Source organism: Felis catus, chromosome B2, assembly GCF_018350175.1.
Source record: "Felis catus isolate Fca126 chromosome B2, F.catus_Fca126_mat1.0, whole genome shotgun sequence".
Classification (NCBI taxonomy): domain Eukaryota; kingdom Metazoa; phylum Chordata; class Mammalia; order Carnivora; family Felidae; genus Felis; species Felis catus.
In genome coordinates this window covers 37,302,302-37,324,458 of record NC_058372.1, presented here as the reverse complement: position 1 = coordinate 37,324,458, position 22,157 = coordinate 37,302,302, and the positions used below count along the sequence as shown (strand labels likewise).

The 22,157-nt window shown below is 39.2% G+C and overlaps 1 protein-coding gene across 8 annotated transcripts in view; it reads right to left on the bottom strand.

Moving 5' to 3' along the window:
* The window catches only part of DNAH8 (dynein axonemal heavy chain 8), a 330,151-nt gene that overhangs the window by 60,279 nt on the left and 247,715 nt on the right, over positions 1–22,157 (bottom strand). For 7 of the 8 annotated variants that reach the window (XM_045057486.1, XM_019830547.3, XM_045057484.1 and 4 more), the window contains 5 exons: positions 20,386–20,504; positions 18,032–18,234; positions 5,108–5,181; positions 2,648–2,800; positions 2,119–2,274 (listed from right to left, as the gene is read on the bottom strand). In XM_045057486.1, the coding sequence (XP_044913421.1) occupies positions 2,119–2,274; positions 2,648–2,800; positions 5,108–5,181; positions 18,032–18,234; positions 20,386–20,504 (705 nt within the window). Of the gene's footprint in view, positions 1–2,118; positions 2,275–2,647; positions 2,801–3,160; positions 3,244–5,107; positions 5,182–18,031; positions 18,235–20,385; positions 20,505–22,157 lie in introns of those variants that run through there. The other variant, XM_045057489.1, reaches the window with a different exon arrangement.

Here is a 22,157-nt window from a genome sequence, read left to right as displayed (position 1 = left end):
CTATCTAGCACACTATGACTATTTTAAGAGACATTCAACCTTTACTTTCACAGCCCTAGCAATGGAGACTTTTTTCTGTTTTAATCCAAATGTATGTCATGTTAAGAGCAAGCACTCCTTGACCCCATGACTGGACCACGGCCCCACTGTTGTTCTTCTATTTAGCACTTGGATAATGGCCACAAAAACACAGGTTGCCCCACTGACCATATGGAAAATACCCCCAATCATCTCCCCATGATAAGCTCAGTGGAAGAGTTGAATCATCACTACTGGGAACAGAATCATAAAATATATTATTTGCGAATTGGGAATTAAATAACAGAGTTAAAGTAATATTTGTATTAGAGTATGATAAGGCCTAGCAAAGCAAACAATTCCCAGATAAGAATGTATGAAATAGGCTTCAGTGACTTGAAAGCTGTAATTTACAATCCAAAGGCCACAGTGGGACTTGGTAAAAATAACCACCCACAAAGTGTTTAACCTGGTTTTAACTCTCTCAGGGGGAGGGGGCCAATGCACAGGAGATACACCAATGTCTCCTCTACACAGCTCTCTCCGCTGGGCAGCAGGGAACCTGGCAGAGTGGCAGGGACAAGGAGCCTGAGGGTAAATATGCCCAGTATTCTCTTGGATGAGCACCAAATTCCCCTCCAGCTTTGGGCAGGAGGGGAGAGAGGAGGTGAAGCTCTGTGTGCCACTATGCACAGCTAAGGCAGGCCTCCTAGTACAAGCCAGGTGATTCATTCTGTCCTCACTGCAGCCTCAGGGAAGGAGGAAATGTAGAAGGGGTTAAAGGAGCCTGTTCATCTCTCTCCAAAATCAAGGAGTGACTCAAGCACATTAAAATTATACAGCTTTCAAATATGGGACAAAATATAAAATCAAATGTAGAACAAAGCAATAACAAAATGAAAACACCGTATGGCTGCAAAGTCATAAAATTACTAAATTAATATACAAGTGTATGGTAAAAGCAAATAGTAAACAACGGGAAAATGACAGGTAACCACTGTGACTCTTCTCATTGTCACCATCACCTTCGCTGGCTGGCTCAAAACACACCACCGCCCGAGGCAGGCAGCATCAGGCTTGACTCCTAGATCTACCACCTATGAAGTTACCCTAACCTCTCCGAGCCTCAATTTCCTCATTTTTATTTTATTTAATTTTTCCTGGACGTGGTTAATTTATTGCCACACACTAAAGGGATGGGGGGATGGACCCGGAGTGAGGCTGGGGCTGCGTTGTCCCTGTGTCTAGTTCTCCTGTTATTTAGGACAGTCCAAGGAACAAATTCCTGAGAGTCTGAGGAAAATTACAGGCATTGCAGTGAGACTGGTTAAATAATCTATGAAAAGCATCTAGCAAATAGTAGCTGCTCCTGCTTTAGTGCTACTATCTTCATTCATTTATTTATACATCTGGACATATTATCAATCAATGTCCTCTGGCTTATTTATTTATTTATTTAAAAGTTTTTTACTTATTTATTTTGAAAGAGAGAGAGAGTGAGCATGAGTGGGGGAGGGGCAGAGAGAAAGAGAGAGAGAATCTCAAGCAGGCTCTCTGCTATCAGCACAGAGCCCAACCCAGGGCTCAATCCCACAGACCATGAGGTCATGACCTGAGCCAAAAATCAAGCGTCGGCCGCCCAACCGACTGAGCCACCCAGGCACTTCAATTTTCTCTTTTTTAAAATGGTGATACACCATTCTCACCTTGAGAAATGTGACTGTTAGCATTACATGATATAGTACATATAACGCTCCTGGCCAGCATAGGTACTTTGAAAACCAAATTTCTATCTAAATAACCATGTTCATCTCACAAATATTTACTGAGTTCCAGCAATGCCCCAGATGCTCCTATGGCCAGAGAGACTGAGAAGTTACAAAAAGACAAAGTCTTTGCCTTCAAGAGTGTTACGCTCCCATGGCCAGAGTGAGGGGCGGGAGCAGGGAAAACATTTAACTACACAGACAAATAGATACTATGCCAGGTGGGGAAAGGGGCCACGAAGGAGAGAAAAAGCAGGGTGAGGTAAGCAGACAGCGCAGCAGAGAAACAATGTATTAGCATCCCCTAAATGTGCAAACTGCTCTCAGAAGTTACCTGCACAGTGGAGTGTAAAAATGCTACTGTGTAAAGCATCGGCTTCCACATGGGTAAATTACTGATATCCAGAAGGTCTTGATTAATTCCGGCAAATGTTCTTTTCAAACCCGCACGTACGCCTTGGGGCGGCTCATTAGTGAATTTGAGAGAAGTCTGTCGTAAAAAGCAAACAGTAGTTTTGTTTCTAGAAATTATTGTCAAGGATAAAATAGAAATTACAATCCCTCAGACAACAGTACGCTTACGGTACATGGTATGTTGGCTAGAATTCAGCACTGTGTAAACTAATGACATCAATCACAGCTGAAACCCCATGAATTACTACCAAGTCTTATAACTCTTCTGTGGAAATAGTTCCTATATAATATGGATGGTTATAGTTAAGACTTTGACCATTATTACATAAGATCTTACAGACTCTACTGCACCAAAATCCCTGTTGTGGTTTCATCTTTCAATAACGCCACGATGTCATCTTTATTTAAACAACTCTCAAGGAAAAGACACTTATGTCACGGCAACAAACCTGAAGCAAGGTAATTGGGAATCGATCATGGGGCTCAGTAGTTATCCATACTCGGAAAGAGTCATCACTGGCTTCCGTGGTAATTAACGTCTCTAGCAATTCTTCCATGAATTCTAGGCCAAGGTGACAATTTTGCAGTAAAACCCAGCCACCCTGTATTCAAAAATGATTTCATATTAATATCTTGTAATTTTTTGTTACAATTTTAAGAAAACAAAATGTACGATTGAAAAAAAACCCTTTGCTTAGCGCATGTAAATACTGTTTTGAGCACCTATTTTTGGTAAGATGATTTTATGTCAATACAAACACTTTCTTCTGCTACTGGTAAATCTGGTTACTTGGAATCAAGTGGGTTCAAAACAATAGTACTCAGCCACCCCAGGTTCAGAAGGAAACAGAAATGAAAGCTCGAAGCCCTGTGTAAGTACAGTGTGTGCACCATCTAATGGTAGGAACGGGTATTTTGGAATTTGTAACAACGCGTCCTAAGATGAATTGGAACTGACTCACCTCCGAACCAAATCATCCGTAGTCACAGAGAGAGATGCACATTATCTCATGAAAGATGGAGACAATACATGTGGTGACTTGTGCTACCATAATGTAAAATAAACATTTGTTGTCATCACCGCTCCCATATAGTCCCAAAGCCACAAAATGTACTAAGCACTCACTACCTTAATACTTGCTAAAACTGTCTTTAACAATATAAGTCACATAGCCAATGCTGCTCTATGAGAACACAGGTTGTTTTTTTTTTTTAACCAGACAACATGTTGATACCCTGATATAAAGATCAGATCAATACAGCTACAAAACAGTGAGCGCAGTAAATAGACGGTAATTCTTGTGTGTTATGCCTCCTACCGTGAGAGAAAATACAACTTGAACTGGCTTCAGCAGCAAAGGGGACGTGTTCGTCTAGACAACAGGGGGCTGCAGAGAAAGATGGGACTTCGTAGTTAGTTTGTGCCGCAGGGATCCAGTTACTCGCTGGGTATTCCATTTCATTCCACAATGTCAGTTTCACCTCAAAAATCTGGTGGCCCTCAAGGGGCAATGTGGCTGTACCTGTTCATGGGCTGTTGGTTTGTTTGTTGGTTTGTTTGTTTCTCAAAATGTCATTATTATCCATACTTATCCCACCTTGAGAAACAGGACGTGGAAGTTATAAAAGCTAATATTCCAAAGAAGGTTAGTGTGAATGTACCGCTGAAATTTAGAAGTTTCTCATTCACGGAAACTAAAGAAATTATTTAAGGCCCAGAATTAAACTGTCAAATCACTCCTTGGAGTGAATCATTTGATCTGAGTAAAAATAATTATATGTAACTGCCTTGATATATATAAATTAGATACAATAGATTATTGAATATAATTAAGTGATAAAGAAAAAGGCTTAGGGCACTTGAGAATTAATGACTAACTTGAGAATTTGATGGCCCAAGCAGAGCCTTAGCTCATTAACCCTCTCTTGTCATTAATTCCCAAGAAAAAGCTGCACCAAAGTTGCTACAGACATTAGGAGATCAAAAGCTTAAAAATAAACCGAGACCTTACTTTATTTTTGTAAGTGGTACGATTTCTTATCACAGCTGAAATTGTTATCAACCAAGCATCTCTAGAAAATTAATGTCCTGTGTATTATTAGGTGTGATGGAAAATATTTCTCAAGATTCCATCCAGCTTGCAATTTTCAATAAAAACCATCATCAATATTTAAACATAACATCCTAAAATATTTCTTATTCATCTGCAACTATCCACTAATGAAAAGAATAAAGTCTCACTTTAACCAAAAATTGAAATGTAACTGTCTCGGTCTGTCACTTCTTAAGCACTATCTATTAATGTTGATTGTCAAATTCCAAGACTTGCTAGAGCTCCATTCCTAGAAACCAGAAAGTGTGTCTGCCAAGTTGTCAAAAAAAAATATTTAGTGAAAATAAGATAGAGCTTACACTATATAAAATAAAACAAGTTTTTTGTGGGGATGTCAGGAACAAACCAGCTTGTGGTTTAAAATTCATTGGTAATCAGGGATGCCTGGGTGGCTCAGTTGGCTAAGTTTCCAACTCTTGATTTTGGCTCAGGTCATGATCCCACACTTTGTGAGACTGAGCCCTGCATTAGGTTCTGCACTGACAGCGTGGAGCCTGCTTGGGTTTCTCTCTCTCTCCCTCTTTCCCTCTCTGTCCGTTCTCTCTCTCTCTCTCTCTCTCTCTCTCTCTCTCTCTCTCTCAAAATAAACAAATAATAAAAAAATTAAAAACTTTAAAATTCATTGGTAATCACAGGTTGACTATACATACATTAAAAAAAAAAAAAAGGAAAATGATGATGAAGCATCACAGGCAGAATGCTTAAGCCATCACTGTGGCAGTCCCAGGTAAACCTGATGTCCAGAGGACTAATAGCAAGAATGATGCACTAGGAGTAGCTGTCCTTGTCACCTACCTGCTGCATGGACACCTGAATCAGCTTTCGAGCATGTACCTCTTGTCCTTGCCCCATTGAGATAGTTCTGCATTCTGTAACATAGGAGAAGGACCGCTGTGATAAGATGTAAATTTTGTAACAGGATTGGGACAAAAAAAAAATAATTCCTCAATGGTCATGGACTCCCTCCCGCCATGGCTTCTAATAAGGGCCCTTGTTACTCAAACAGGTGTGGCCTTTGGTTGTGTTGATGAGAGAGATGAGTGGGACAGAAACTGGAGGCACTGTCTGGAAAGCTGAGGGCGAAGACATACAAAGGGCACGAGGTTGGGTTTTTAGAGAGTTCGGGGATTTTGGAAATGAGGTGATCACAGGTATTTAGAGGGAAAGAGGATTTTTGAGTTTTGCTGTATATTTTGATTAGAATCTTTCTTTGGTGTTTTAACAGATGCTTCAGTGAAAATTTAATTGCGTTTTTCTTCTTTTAAGATGTCAGGGTTGCAGTGCTTTCTGTCCATTTTGGGTTTGTTTGCATGATTGTCTATTTTCCGAGATAGAACTCAAGGCAACTCAGCCCCAGGAGGACTGTATTCAGGGGTAACTGCTCCTTAGATTAGATCACCACCTTGGAACTAAGCATGAAGAGAAAGTGGAGGCCACTCCAAGATTGGAAGTATGACTACAATTCGGGGGAGAATCTGCTATTTAGACTCTTTAGTGCATTTGAGGTCCCAGGCAGAGAACCCACTTGCACTGTGCCACATGAACTCACTAAATGAAGAAGTCTCTGAATCATGCTAGTGAAACTAGAATTGGAAATTAATTCTCAAGCAAACTTTTGTAGACCCAATTTCCTTGAGTTTTAGGGGCATGATCTCAGGGCCGGAAAAGGAAGTCAGTGGAGACATTGCGAAGCAGTGAATGTTTTTGCCCTGCTATCCCAGATGAGCCTGGATCCTCAGTGAAGTGGGGCACTGTGGTAGGGAAAACAGTGAGGCTAACTTGGGAACCACTAGAGGAGGCTATAAGTGATGGAGGAATTTATGGGGTGGGAGGAAGTATGTCAGGAACCAGAGAAGTTGTCAGGACATACATCATTTCAACAGCACTGCATGGCTAATGGACAGAGATTCTGTGAGGCTCTGTAAATTGCAACATGAGAGACTATTCATAAACTCGGGGTCACAGGGAGAAACTTTGCAAGGGTGCCTGACAGAGGATAAAAGGGCACCGCTTGAAGAATCAGGAATTGCAAGAGGCTGAGGTGGAACCAGGCACTGCTCCCAGAGAAAGCCGAGAAGAACCCACACAACCTACCAAAGGAGAAGAAAAGGGAGGTGGGACTTGAATGGAGGAGCCTCTGGATCATTCAAAGAGATGCTGAGCCCTTCATTTGAAGAACACACAAATGTTCAGTTGGTCAATGGGGGGGGGGGAAGGTTTGATAGGGACAGTGATAACACATTGAGTGTGAGCCACAGTCTATCTCCTGTCTCCTTCCAACTCTTCTGAAATACACCTTAGAAAAGGAAGAGCTGCTTTCCATTCAGGTGGCCTGACTTTCTAATATTGATCCATGAATGGATTAGGAGGAGACCTAGAGACATCCCTTCAAAACACAGAAGGCAGAAGTGAGAATCTGCTCACTTCTCCACATCTCCACTTTCATTCCCTGGCCCAAGGTTCCATCATCTTTCGCCTGGATTTTTGCAAAAGCTTAACCAGTGACCTCACTCGCACTCCTGTCCCCTGCTCTTGTTCCCTACTAGCTCTTCTTCCCCCAGCAGACAGAGGGATTAGCCCTAAATCAGATCATGTCCATGCTCTACTCAGAACCATCTGATGGCTTCCCATCTCATTCAGAGCAAAACCCAAAATCCAGTGCAAAGTTCTTAGCTACAGCCTCTAAACACACACAATAGCCCCCACTGCAGACACACACACACACACACACACACTCTCTCTCTCCCTTTACACACTCTACATACCCCACATACACACTCTACACACTATCTCTTCTCCACACACACACTCTTTACACACTCTACATACACACTACACGTACACACTCTCCACACTCTCCCTCTACACATAGTCTACACACACACCTACACACTTTACACACACACACACTACATGTACACACTCTACACACACTCTATCCACACACACACCTAAACACTCTACACACACACTCTACACACATACTACACGTACACACTCTACAAACACACTCTCCACACACACACTTTACACACTCTACACACACTCGACACACTCTCTCTCCACACACACTCTTTACACACTCTACACACATTCTACACACACACTCACGAACACACACTACGCACACTCACAAACTCACACGAACACACTGCCAACACACTCTACACACACACTGCATGAACACAATACACACACACACACACACACACACACACACACACACCCCTTACCTCACTACTCTCCCCCCCGCTCAGCCATTCACTCTCCTCCAGCTGCAATGGCCTGCTCCCCAGGCACACTCCAACTTCACTGCTATTCCCTCTGCCTGAAAGATGTCCCCCTGAGAGCTGCACTGCCTCACTTCCTTCACACTGCAGGTCTTCCTCACCCTCTTAGCAAGGCTTCCCTGGCCCACCCCATGTAAAACAGCACACCTCTCCCAGCACTCTGTCCCTCACGCTGCTTCTTTCTTAGCACATTATGTACTTTTCTTGTTAGCATAGTATATACTCACTTGTTTGTCGGTTATTGTCTGTTTTACCCCCACACTAGAATGTGAGCCCCAGGAAAGGGAGGAGCTAGATCCCGGTGGCTAGCCCAGCACCTGAACAGTGGGTGGCACGCAGTAGGTGCTCAATAACTCTTTCCTTAAACTTTTAAAACTGAAGTATAATTTACTCTTTCAAAGTATATAATTCAATGTTTTTTAGTTGACTCATCACATTGTGGAACTATCACTTCCATCTAGTTCCAGAACATTCTCATCACCCCCAAGGGAAATCACACACCCATTCGTGGTCACTCCCCATGACCCCTCCCAACCAGGAACCACTAATCTACTTTCTGTCTCTATTCTAGACATTTAATATAAATGGAATCATACAATATGTGACTTCTGGTTCTGTCCCCTTTTACTAGCATAATGTTGTCAGGGTTCATTCATGTTGTGGCATGGATCACAACTTCATTCCTTTTTATGGCTGAGTAGCAGTCCACTGCATGGATGGACCACATTTTGTTTACCCACTCATCAGCTGATGGACATTTGGGCTGTTTCCACTTTTTGGCTAGTATGAATAATGAACACGAATGCTATGAACATTCGTGTATAAGTCTTTGTGCGGACATATATTCAATTCACTTCATTACATACTTGGAAGTAGAATTACTGGGTCATATTGTAACTTTATGTTTAACTTTTCGAGGAACTGACAGACTGTTTTGCAAAACAATTGCCCCATTTTACATTCCCATCGGCAATGCATAAAAGTTCTAATTTTTCCACATTCTTACCCACACTTGTTATTGCCCATCTTTTTCTTTCAACCTATCTTATTGGGAGTGAGGTGGTTATCTCATTGTAGTTCTGACTTGCATCTCCCTAATGACTAATGATGTTGATGATATTTTTGTGTGCTTGTTGGTCATTTATATATCTTCTTTGGAGAAATATCTATTCAAATTCTTTGCTCACTTTTAAATTGGGTATTAGACTTTTCATTGTTGACTTGTAAGGGTTCTTTATATGCTCTGTATACCAGACCCTTGTCAGATTTATGATTTATAAATGCTTTCTCTCATTTGTAAGTTGCCTTTTTCACTTTCTTTGATGGCACCCTTTGAAGCACAAAAGTTTCAAATTTTGAGGAAATCCAATTTATTCATTGTCTCTTTTATTGCTTACGTTTTTGACGTCATATCTAGAAAACCACTGCCTAGTCCAAGGTCACAAAGATTTACTCCTGTTTTCTTTAAGAGTTTTATAGTTTTAGCCCTTACATTTGTCTCTGGTCAATTTTGAGTTGATTTTTGTATATGGTATGATATAAAGGTCGAACTCCATTCTTTTAAAAGTAGATATCAGTTTTTCCAGCACCATTTGTTGAAAAGACTATCTTTTCCCTCATCCAACAGCTTGGAACCCTTGTTGCAAATCACTTGGGCATATATGTTAGGGGTTATTTATGGGACTGCAATTCAATTCCATGGATATATATGTCTATTGTTACCCCAGCACCATCTTGTTTGAATTACTGTATCTTTATAGTAAGTTTTGAATTCAGGAAGTATGAGACCTACAGCTTTGTTCTTCCTTGTCAAAACTGTTTTGGTCCTTCTGTGTCCTATGTATTTCTCTATGAATTTTAGGATCAGCTTGTCAATTTACACAAAAAAAGGCAGCTGGGATTTTGATGGGGGTTGTGTTAAATCTGTAGATCCATTTGGAGAATACTGACATCTTACCAATATTAAGTCTTCTGACCCATGAACACAGGATGTCTTCCCATATATTTAGGTATTCTTCAATTTTTTTCAATTATGTTTTGCACTTTTCAATGTATAAGTCTTGAAATTATTTGTTAACTTTATTCCTAAGTATTTTTTATGATGCCATAAATGGAATTGCACATATAATCTCATTTTTGGATGGCTCTGGCTGTTGTATAGAAAAATAATAAATTTTTAAATATTGATCTTATATCCTGCAATCTTGTTGACCTCATTTATTACCTCTAATAGTTTTTGTTTGTTTGTTTGTTTGTTTTTTGGTGGACTTCTTAGGACTTTCTATATACAAAATCATGTAATCTGCAAATAGAAATTATCTTACTTCTTCTTCTGGTCTGACTGCCCTGTCTACAACCTCCAATACGGTGCTGAATGGAAGTGGTGAGAGTCTTGCTCCTGATCTTTGGGGGAAAGCATTCAGCCTTTCACCATTAAATATGATGTTAGCTGTGGGTTTTTGGTAGGTGCTCTTTATTAGTTTGAACAAATTTTTATTCCATCTTATTCTTGTTTTCATCATGAAAGAGTATTGAATTTTTTTCAATGCCCTTTCTGCACTTATTCAGATAATTATGCAGATTTTGTTCCTTATTCTATTCATATGGCATATTATATTGGTTAATTTTCATATATAATTAACCTTGCACTCTTGGGATAAATCCACCTGGCTATAGTACATAATCCTTTTTTTAGTTTTAATTTTGTTTAAGTTTGTTTATTTATTTTTGAGAGAGAGAGCACACCAGGAAAGGACAGAGAGAGAGGGTGAGAGAGAGAGAATCCCAGCAGACTTCATGCCACCAGCGTGGTGCCCGATGTAGGGCTTGAACTCACAAACCATGAGATCTTGACCTGAGCTGAAGTCAGACGCTTAACCAATGGAGACAGCCAGGCGCCCCGTGCATAATCCTTTTTATAGGGTGCTGGATTTTGTTTGAAAGTAGTTTGTTGGGATTTTTGCTTCTATCTTCATAAGGGATATTGGTTTTCTTTTCTTGTGGTATCTTTGTTCTGGAATTGGTAATAGTGGTCTCATAAAATGAGTTGGGAAGTGCTCCCTCCTCTTTTATTTTTTGGAAAAGTTTGTGAAGAATTGGTGTTATTTTTTAAATGTTTGGTAGAAATCACCAGTGAAGCCATCTGGCCCTGGTATTTTCTTTGTGGAAGTTTTTGGTTACTAAATCAGTATTTTTACTTCTTCTAGTTCTCTTCAGGTTTTCTGTTTCTTCTTGAGTCACTTCCAGTAGTTGTCTCTTGCTAATAATTTGCCCACTTCATTTGGGTTATCTAATTTGTTGGCATAATTGTTCATAGTATTCTCTTACGATATTTTTCAATTTTTGTCAGGTCAATAGTGATGTTTCCCCCTATAATTCCTGATTTGATAAACTTAGTCTTCTCTCCCTTACTCTTGGCCAAACTGAAGATTTATCAATTATTGGTATTTTCCTTTTCCTTTTCCTTCCTTCCTTCCTTCCTTCCTTCCTTCCTTCCTTCCTTTCCTTTCCTTTTCTTTCTTTCCTTTTTATTTTGTTATCTTTTTACTGTGAGGTAATGGCATATATTATCCATTATGGAGACTTTCCCTTTTCTTATTTAAGCTTCTATTTCTGTATAACCTTTGGGACTTACTTCCATGGTTTGTCTGCTAAGTCCTGGGAATGAATTTCCCTGTACCACTCTTTATTTCCCTTGCCATCAAATGTTCACTTATCTCTTTATGACTTTGGGCAAGTTAATGATCATCAAATAATATTTTCTGATCTTTATAAAAGGATAATTTCAATTAACCTCTTTGCATATTTCACAGTCTTGTGGAGGTGGGGCTTATGGAGTGGGCTCAATATATTACCGGCATTCTAATTTGTTTTCTTCACTCATGGTTGTTAGTAGGTGTTTATTGGTCTTTTCGAAGAAGATACTGTGTTGATTCTTTGTTGTTGCTGTATGCTCTGTTTCATTTCTTTCCACTGAAACATTTATTGTTTCCTTTTGCTTGCTTTGGGTTTAATTTACTCTTCTTTTCCTGGTATCTTAAGGCAGAAGTTCAAGTTATTGACTTGCAAACTTTCTTCATTTTTAACATAGGTCAATAAATATTTCATAAATTTTCTGAATGGTCTGGAACAACTAGATTGATTGACATTGGAAAAGTGACGAAGCTTTGCCCTTAAGAAGAAAAGGTCCCAAAGGGCAGGGACCAGTGAGATAAGATGCAGTACAAGACCAAATTTCTAGAAAGGGTAAAGAAAGATGCCACAACATCATAAGAGGAATTCTCAAAAGAAAGATGGATGCAGTAGGAAGTGTTGCTGCAGATAATAAAGTATAATTACACTTTGGTGTTTGGGCTTTTTGTTTGTTTGTATTTGAGAGACTTTAATAAGAATTCAACTGCTTTTCCATTTCTTTCCAAAATTAGGCTTGTGTCTTTTTCCCTTTTTCGCTTTCTTTTTTTTAAAACTTCTTATATCTAGTTAAGTAGTATACGCTCATAGTGAAAGCACTGTACAGAAAGGTTTAGAGAAGAAAATGAAAGTCATGAATATCCCTCCCTAGATTTTCATTCTAAACTTTTTAATATGCACCATACACAATCGCTTACCCTCATTTTAAAATTCAAAACAGGGGTGCCTGGGTGGCGCAGTCGGTTAAGCGTCCGGCTTCAGCCAGGTCATGATCTCGCGGTCCGTGAGTTCGAGCCCCGCGTCGGGCTCTGGGCTGATGGCTCAGAGCCTGGAGCCTGTTTCCGATTCTGTGTCTCCCTCTCTCTCTGCCCCTCCCCCGTTCATGCTCTGTCTCTCTCTGTCCCAAAAATAAATAAACGTTGAAAAAAAAAATTTAAAAAAAATAATAAAAATAAATAAAATTCAAAACGTCCTGAAAACTGAAAATTTTGCAGAAAATCATTTTAGTGGCAAAACTTGACCTGACTGGATATGAGGCTATTTATAGACTTTACTCCTATCTCTATGAATATTAATACTCTAATTTGCAGTATATTATATAATATATGAAATATTATCTTTCTAAAAGGTGGACTATTCTGATTTCTGAAGTATATCTGGCCCCAAGGATTTTGAATAAAGGATTGTAAGCCTAGCTATATTAAAAATTATATATAGGGGCGCCTGGGTGGCACAGTCGGTTAAGCGTCCGACTTCAGCCAGGTCACGATCTCGCGGTCCGTGAGTTCGAGCCCCACGTCGGGCTCTGGGCTGATGGCTCGGAGCCTGGAGCCTGTTTCTGATTCTGTGTCTCCCTCTCTCTCTGCCCCTCCCCCGTTCATGCTCTGTCTCTCTCTGTCCCAAAAATAAATAAACGTTGAAAAAAAAATTTTAAAAAAATTATATATATATATGTATGTATGTATGTATGTATGTATTATATATATACATACACTCACAGACGTTATTCTAAATCTCTACTTCTTAACAGCATATTGTGAGTATTTTACTGTCATTAAATATTACTGGAAAATTTTTTAATGGTACCGTAATATTCCATCATGTTGATGCATTCTTGTTCATTCAACCTCTAGCCTTTTCTATATGTGAGACATTTTCAATTTTTCCATATTATAAATAGCACTAGATTAAACATCTTTGTATATAAATTTTGATATGTATCTCTTGATATGTTCTTGGAAGGAATTCATACATATAGAATCGTCAAGACAAAGCACAAATATTTTAAAGATTTGTGATATATACATTAAAAAGGACCGCCAGTGTCTCCAGCTAAAATGGAAGGTTGTCGTTCCCAGCCCACATGTCCATCCTCATTTGTGCTAACGGCGCTTTGACATACAGAAGTTTCAAAACTTCATCACTCCAAACTATCCGCCTTGGTTTTAGATTCTGATATTATGATTAAGAAAATTTTAGCTACCCCAATAGTACCAATACATTCTTTTTTTTTTCTTCTATAGCTTAATTAACCTAGAATTTACTTTGGAGTTTAAAGTAAGATAAAATTGTTACTTTTTTCTAAAGTTAACCGGCTAGCCCAACAATGTCTATTGACTAATCCATTTTTCCTCCATTGATGTGAAATGTGAATCTTATCATAGACTAAGCTTATTATAGATACTAGAGCCTAATCTGAGGCCTTTCATTTTGCTTTATTGATCTGTTTATCTACTCTGAGCTTCCACACTGATTAAATTATTGTCATTTGATAAAGGTTTACAAATCTAGTGGTGCTCATTCCCCATTATTCTTTTTCCTTTTCAAAGTTTTCTTGGTTATTCTTGTCCATTTATTGTTCTAGATGATCTAAGATCTTTCTACTATCCAATTAGAACAAGAAATATAGTTGGAATTTCAATTAGACTTTCCTTCAATTTATAGATTAATTTAGCAACTATTGACATCTTTACAATATTGAATCTTTACACTGGGAATGTGGTTTGACTCTCCATTTATTCTATCCTACTGTTATGCCTCTAAGAAAGTTTTATAGTTTTCTTCTAATAGGTATTTTAAAAATTATTCCCCAGTTTTATTTTTATTGCTATAGTGAATGGGATTTTTTACATTTTATTTTACAAGATTGTTCCATTGATTTCTTTAATATATTTATTTTGTGATCAGCCACCTTACCAAACTGTCCCGTTAAATCTAATAGTTCTTCAGTTGATTCATTTGTGTTTCTAGTTAGACAATTACACTGCCTGAGAGTAATGATGATTTTTGTCCCTCCTTTCCAATAGTTATATCTTTTATTTATGATTCTTACAATACATTAGCTATATCTTCCACAATAGTGCTCAATAATAGTGGTGATAGCAGACATCTTTATCTTATTCTTGACTTTAATGTGTCTAGTTGTTTACCAGTAAGTAAAATGTTGATGTCTGAAGTTCATATTCATTATCATATTAATAAAATGTTATATGTATCAACTTCTTAAAAGTCAAATATAAATGTTTAATTTTTATAAAAAGGCTTTTCAGCACCTATCAAGGTAATAATATGATAGCCTAAGGAAGAGTCTTTTACTTTTTGTTGTGATGAGATTTCTTAATACTATATCTTTCTTATACCCACCCATGCATTCCTTCTTGGTCAAGGAAAATTACTATTGTTTTGTACGTTATTTTTTTTAATGACACAATGAATTCTTTTTGTTTGCATTTCAGTTAAGATCTTTACATTTACATTGACAGGCAGCGTCAGTCTGTAGTTTTCTTTCTTTTATGAAGTTATTACTATCTTGTCTGTTTCTATCAGGATAATGCTATTCCCTCAAAATAAAGAGGAAAATGTATCATCTTTTCCTATGTTCTGAAATGGAATAAAGTATGTGAAAGTTTTAGAAGATTTACTAAAAAAAACCAAGCCCAGAGCCTCTGCTCAGGTCATAACATAAAAACTTCTCATTTTTCTCATCTTGATTATTGGTGTATTCAGGTTTTTCGACCTTTCTGAGAAAATTTTATAAATTTGTATTTTTCTACAAACTTGTCCATTTTAATGATATTTTAAAGTTTATTACCATAACTATGCACTGTTCTCTTGTTATTTAAATTTTTTCATCTATATGTGTTTTTATGCCCATTTCCTCATTCCTCCTTCAGTATATTTGTGGGTTTGTATTTTACTTGTTCTCTTTCACTTGTGTTTGGATTCTATCTTCAAACCCATCCATCCTCTTTCTCCGTTATCCAGGCTCTGGTAGGGTTCTCATGCTAAAGACACCTGTCTTCTCTCTTGCCCAGGCACACAGTGTTTCTGGGCAGAATTTGTCTGCTCCAAATCTCTCACTGCACAGTCTGACAGGCACCTGACAATATCCATAGTGAGAAGCTTTTCGTTTCTTACAGAAATGTATTTGATTTGGTCCCATTCCTCAAGTTGCTGTCTGGTAACTGGTTAATTCATCCAATGAAGGCAGTGAAAGGGAATGAAAGAACAGACCACTGAAGTGGGATTTGGAAGCCCTGAGATAAGGGCTGAATTGAGTCTGTCCCCAGCCAGCTGTATGGCCCAATCTCTAGACTTTAGTTTCCCCAGCTGTAAAATAAGGTAGTTGGATTTCAAGATTTCCAGCCTATTCACCTTGAGTATCCTATGATTGTCTAGTATCCAGTTATCCAAATAAAATCTTTCTAGTTGAGACTAGATTACTATGTTATTCTGTACATATCATAGTTTCATTTTCACAGATATTTGGGGGATAGTAAATAGCATGAGACTTTCTAGCATTCTCAAAACTTATTCATCAAAGAGTTCTGTATAAAATTCATTGGGTCCTGGAAGACTGGCAAGTTGCCATAAATACCAGAGCAACACAGCCTACCTTTAAGGTGGTTAGTAATACTTAACCATGAATAGTTGCCATTACAACTGGAAGCTCTTTACATGGAGTTTCAGGATCAAAATCAAATGTACTCTGTTTTAGTGTCCTAACAAAGCAACCAACAGAAGCTTGAACAATTGTTGGAAAAACTTAAGTCATGGCAAGAAATGGAAATCACCAAATTGCCAAGCAAAGTAGTATGATAACATGTAATAACAGTAAAGGTGATAGCACAGTTCCAGCTAAATTTATTTAATGTCATGGTTATAATTTCTCCCAAAAGAAACCCTGAATTTCTTAATTCTGTTTTAAACTCTGGTCCTAGACAATAGCATTATTTTGAGGTCATTTGAAATGGTAATTCTAGTTGGAAACATGCCCATCTTCTAGGAACAATACCCCCTTCTAAGAAATGCCCCCACTCTAGCCCCACACATGTGCTTCCTGCTATGAATCCATCACCAGAGCAATATTCGTTGATTGGCCCAGAAAGGAACATGTGACCAAAGCAAAACCAATGAATTTCTTCCCTTGCTATTTGGACCTGGGGCCAAGAGAGTAAGGGGAATTTCCCTGGGAATGCTGAACTTACTAAACATATAAGCAGTGAAGCTCACAAGCCACAAGAGACCAAGAGTTCTGCCACATAGAGATTGGTGCATAGTAAGACAGGAAAAAGGAACCCATAAGCACAGAGAAGTGGGGCATCTGGACAAAGCAACTGGACAAATATCCATAAAGGAATACATCTGAGGGAGATTTGGAAGCTACAAGGCTGCAAGAGAAGCATCACTCTTAGACCAATGAAGATGACTGGCATGTTGCCATAAATACCAGAGCAACACAGCCTACCTTTAAGGTGGTTAGTAAAACTTAACCATGAATAGTTGCCATTACAACTGGAAGCTCTTTACATTGAGTATCAGTGTTCAGACTGAAGAAAGTGACCATTAAAACATGGATCAATATAGAGTATAGAAGGGTATGGTGACAGTGAACAGAGAAAAGTCAAGATGAGAAAACAGAGAGTGACCATAGACCATGATACCCTAAGCTAATGGTTTGCAGTAATTTTTTAGTGCAGGACACATGGCATGGTGAATACCTGGAGAAGACAAAATTGATTTTATATCACATTATGTTAACTTACTAATAAACTCAATGTAAGTTTTGTTTCACAGGGTAGGTTTGGTTATGCATAATCAACCACCTTTATAATCTTTATAAAGACATAAATGAATTAACCCAATAAGGGATAGTTCCAGAGATCTGAACTTGAAAGATACCAAATGGCAATGCCAACAATATTCAGATTTCCAGACCATGAGGAGCAGATGAACAGCCCTCCTACAAACAGCCATTCTATAAAAAGATGGCTCGATCTTCCCATACAGGTCCCTGTCCTTTGGTCGTGCTGACTCAGTCACTGCTCTCACCACTTATGTGTTTCTAATTCCTCGCCCTGCCTCCTTCCCCTGGAGCAACTTACCTTGTATCTCCCACCGTCCCACCTACTAAAATCTCAACTCCTTTTTAGATCCTACTCAAAATACCATCACTGTGATGCTTTCCCTTTACCCCTTGCAGCCCGAGTAGCTCTGGATCTTGTAATCAGGTGTGTCTATGCCTCAGTTCTAGCAGTTGCCACAATCACGTGTTTATGTATCTGTCTTTCCCAGCTATTTTGTGTTCGTCTCCGCGCTTCTTGAATCTAACGTGCTGCCTGTACTAAAGAGTTATTGAAAGAAACTATGAATGAATAAATCCCAAATTACTGTGTGTTATAATAATGGTTATAGCTTTTCAATTTCTGACAAAATAGATTTTTTTGTAATTTTATACAGACAGGGCAATGCCTCTGTATGTTCATTCTTCCTAGTCTGCTATCCATGTAGTATGGACATCTGCTTACTACTTAAAAATATATATATATATTTTTTATATCATTATTATACTATATTATAATAATTATATAATTATAATATATATTAGATATAATTAGATATAATTATATAATTATTATATACAATATATATAATAAGAATCAATTATGAAATTATAAGAGGCAATGTTCGAGGCAAAAATACAGAGGTTTTACTAAACTGAATAAATGTCTGATCATACCCAGCTTCAGTTTCTTGGCCAATGCATCAATTTGAATTGTGGGGTCAGATCCCATGGACAGGAAACATATCAAAGGTGTCCTGGTATCACTTTCTTCCCAAGTTTTCTCCAGGTTTAGGATAACTGGTTCTGTGTACTTGTCCTCCAAAGAATCTGCAATGTACTTTCTTGCTTGAAAAACAGTACGGTCTGGGCACCAAGACCTAGAAATGAATACAAGTTATAGGAAAAAATTCAGTGTGTTCATTTTTTATTCTATTTCATTCTAAGCATCTAAAAAACGTAATTAATTAGCAAAGGACAAAAAGCTAATTCCCAGATCTGCAGATCTGTGTAAGAAGGATGGGAAGGTTTCCCATCCCTGAATGAATACAAATTTAATCATGTGGTTTTGGTGCGAGGCACTGGGAAAAAAATAGGCCAGAGCGGGTAAAAACATGGTCTGTTGTTAACCCACAAGAGCCCTTAGAAGCCAGTTGATACAAATGTCTCATTTTCAGAAGACACACCAACTACACTGAAGCTTTAATTAGTTTTTTTAAAGCTTATTTTTAATATTTATTTTTGCAAGAGAGAGCACGTGGGTGAGCAGAGGTGTGGCAGAGAGAGAGGACAGGGGATCCGAAGCAGGCTCTGCACTGACAGCAGGAAGCCCAACACAGGGCTCGAACTCATGAACGATGAGATCATAACCCAAGCAGAAGTCTGATGCTCAACTGACTGAGCCACCCGGGTGCCTCTAATTAGTTATGTTTTTTTTAATCACATCAATGATTACCCCTGGTCACTGAGGCTATCTGCTTCAGGTAAGCAATTCCTTATTCAAACTCATAGGCAGGACCACATCTATTCTTTGATAAATATTTATCTTGTGCCCACCGCATCAGGCCCCACTTTAGGTGCTGGGGCTCAGCAGGGACACAAGGGGAGGTGTCCTCCACCAGCTCCCGAAGACAATAGAGGCCAACCCGCTGCACACTGTGAAGCTCTGCAGTGTTCAAGGGGAGAATTAAAGTGTCAAAGTTGTCAAAAGTAGGTTGATCAGCAAGCACTTATTTAATGCCATCTGTGTAGCCTGCACTGTAGTAGGTTCTATACACAGCAACATATCAAATAAATATCATTTACTATTTGATATTTTGGATCACAGACAAGCTCTACAGATTCTTATTTACTAGTAGACTACACTACTCGTTTGGCACAGATTCACTTTTTAAAGGATGGACAAAAGATAGACACATCTATTCCTACAAAAACAAGTAGCCCTGGGGCGCCTGGGTGGCCCAGTCAGTTAAGCATCTGCCTCTTGACTTCAGCTCAGGTCACGATCTCATGGTTTGTGTGTTCAAGCCCCACATCAGGCTCCACACTGACAGCATGGAGCCTGCTTGGAATTTTCTCTCTCCCTCTCTCTCTCTGCCCCTCCCCTGCTTGTGCTCTCTCTCTCTCTCTCTCTCTCTCAAAATAAATAAACTTTAAAAAAAAAGTAGTCCTTTCATACTCCGTACGTCATGAGGTCACCACTGCTGACCATTCTGATTACTCTCAAAGAGTGGACAATATCCAGGAAACAAGTTTTTCTAAGAAATTCAAGCTCAGGTGTATATTATTAGGGAAAACCAAAACCACTCCAAAATAATCCTACATCTTTTTGTTGCTCTTTTGGTGGCCCCATCTCCCCACCTCCATCCTCCTGCTTTGCTCACAAATCACACACACACACACACACACACACACACACACACACACACACACCTTCCCATAGCCTTCTCCAGTAGCATTCTTTGAGCTACTGGGTATTTAGAAAACATGAAAAGAAGGAAAAGAAAGGAGAAAAGAAAGAAAAGAAAAGAAAAGAAAAGAAAAGAAAAGAAAAGAAAAGAAAAGAAAAGGAAAGGAAAGGAAAGAATTTTCTTCCTTCACATCATATTTTAATAGCCAAAACAACATTTATACATTTCAATAGGCAATTCCTGTTTTTTTCCTCAAATAAAATTTAATTTCAGCTTGTAGACTAATTGCCTTGTAACTTTGTGAGGATTATTTTTTTTATCAAGTAAATTCAACAATAAGTGATTCACTCAGTGGCAAATGATGAACAGAGGGAATAATAAAGGCATATTTTTCATGTGTCTTCTGCTAAAAGCACTATCACTAATACATTCCCTGCCACGACCACCATTTTATTTGCTTGTCAAGGAACTAAGGAATTGCCATCCCAAACCGCAATGTGGAAGCACACATGTTTCTTAGAATACCCACTGGGACATAGCGAAGTAAACTCACTGAGGTAACATCTGTAATTTGACAATCTGATGAGTGATCCTTCTAAGTCTGATAATACATATGCTCACCTGATAAGTAAAAGTTTGCGGCAGGTATCCAGTGAATCGTTATATCCATCAGGGATAATTTCCTCCTCTGGAGCATCTTTATCAAACCAGCTTTTCCATCCCTTCTCATTACGAGATATCTAAAATAAATAAGCCAATTAGCAAGCCATAGAAATATATACAATTGGAACATGTTGGAGAGGATACTGAGTAACTTTAGAGGGTCATTCTTCACAGGCAGATAATTTTTCAAGCATAACTACACAGTTTGCTTTTTTTTTTTTTCAGAATCAGTGACTCAAATAATGTGGATATTACTATTCCCTTCAGTTTTTCCATTGCTTTTCTACATTTTTCACGGAAATTAAGACAGTGTATCAATTACACTAAATGATCAGGGAGGAAAAAAACATAGACGGGGGTTTACAAACAACTTGCCAATACTAATGACATTTGGGGCCAGATTATTTTAGGGGAGTAGGCCTGCACACTGTCAGAATGTTAGCAGCATCTCTGGCCTCTACTCAGCCTCATCCCCAACTCATGACAATGAAAAATGTCTCCAGACGTTGTCAAATGCTCTCGGGGTGGTGGCAGGGCTGGGGGGGGGTGGCACAAAGCTGCCCTTGGTTGAGGACCACTGATATAGACCATTCTGATAACCAAACCTCTAAATGTTGACCTCTACTTAAAATAGTGATAGATGACAGACTCTAAACTTTTATTTTCTTAGTGATTCCCTGCCTTGAGACCCCAAGCCTAAGAACAGAGGTCTCTCCAAGAGCTGGTCTGAAATACGTGTTCTTTCAGAGGCATGGCAAGAAACGCCAATTTTCAGAGGCATTAAAAGGCACTCCTTGAAGCCCACGTACTGACAAAACTAATTACAAAAACTATAGATTGATGAGCCCGACGCTGCAACAAGCAGCCGGGATTATTTTGACCATGTTTGTAAGCATGTTTTAAAAGCCATGGTAAGAGCTACAAGCAAACGGCAAAAGCTAACAGAGCAGATACCGTGTGCCAGATCCAAGGATCGGACTGTTACCTGTATTACCCTCATTTCTCACTGAGGCACAGAGGGGTTAAATAACCGCCCAAAGTCCACGTCCCGCAAATAATTCATCATATAGGATACAGGCAGCATGCAAATGAACAGCAGAACAATTGCTCTGTAATGCAGTCGTTCCAACTTTGTCCCTGGGGCACTAAAAGGAGGAGGAGGATTTCTGAACTGTTTCACACCTGCCACCTTTCTCCTGAAGATTGTTGCAGGGGCTCCTTGGAGTTGACTGCTCTCAAAGAATCTGCCCTGCACACTTGGTGCCCCGCCCTACTGCATGGGTACTTGGGTGCTGCCTGCATCGCCCCCTGCAGCCCTCCTCCACAACTGCGGCTAGAGAGGAGGCGCGAGAAGAGAGAGGGTGTCCGTTCCCAGCTTACTGACCTGGCGGGCATCTGCTAATTTTGACTCTACCCGATGGAGCTTCCAAGCAAGCCCCGTCTGTGATGGGCAATGGGATATCTTCCAGCCCCTGGCTGCTCACCTCCACTTCCCATCCCTTTTCCTGGCTCTATCAACAAAACCACTTCCAGGTGCTAAACAGTTCAGCCTGAGATGCCAAAGCAGGGCAGATGTTGTTTGAGATACTTCTATTTCTCTTCCTGACATCCACTCAGCTGGGAGACTGACCCCCTTCTCCTTCTGCCCTTTCTTGCCACAGAGACCCCAAATCGATGGCCAACTGATGTCAGCTCCCATGAACTTCTGCAACTTTCCTTAGGATGACCGC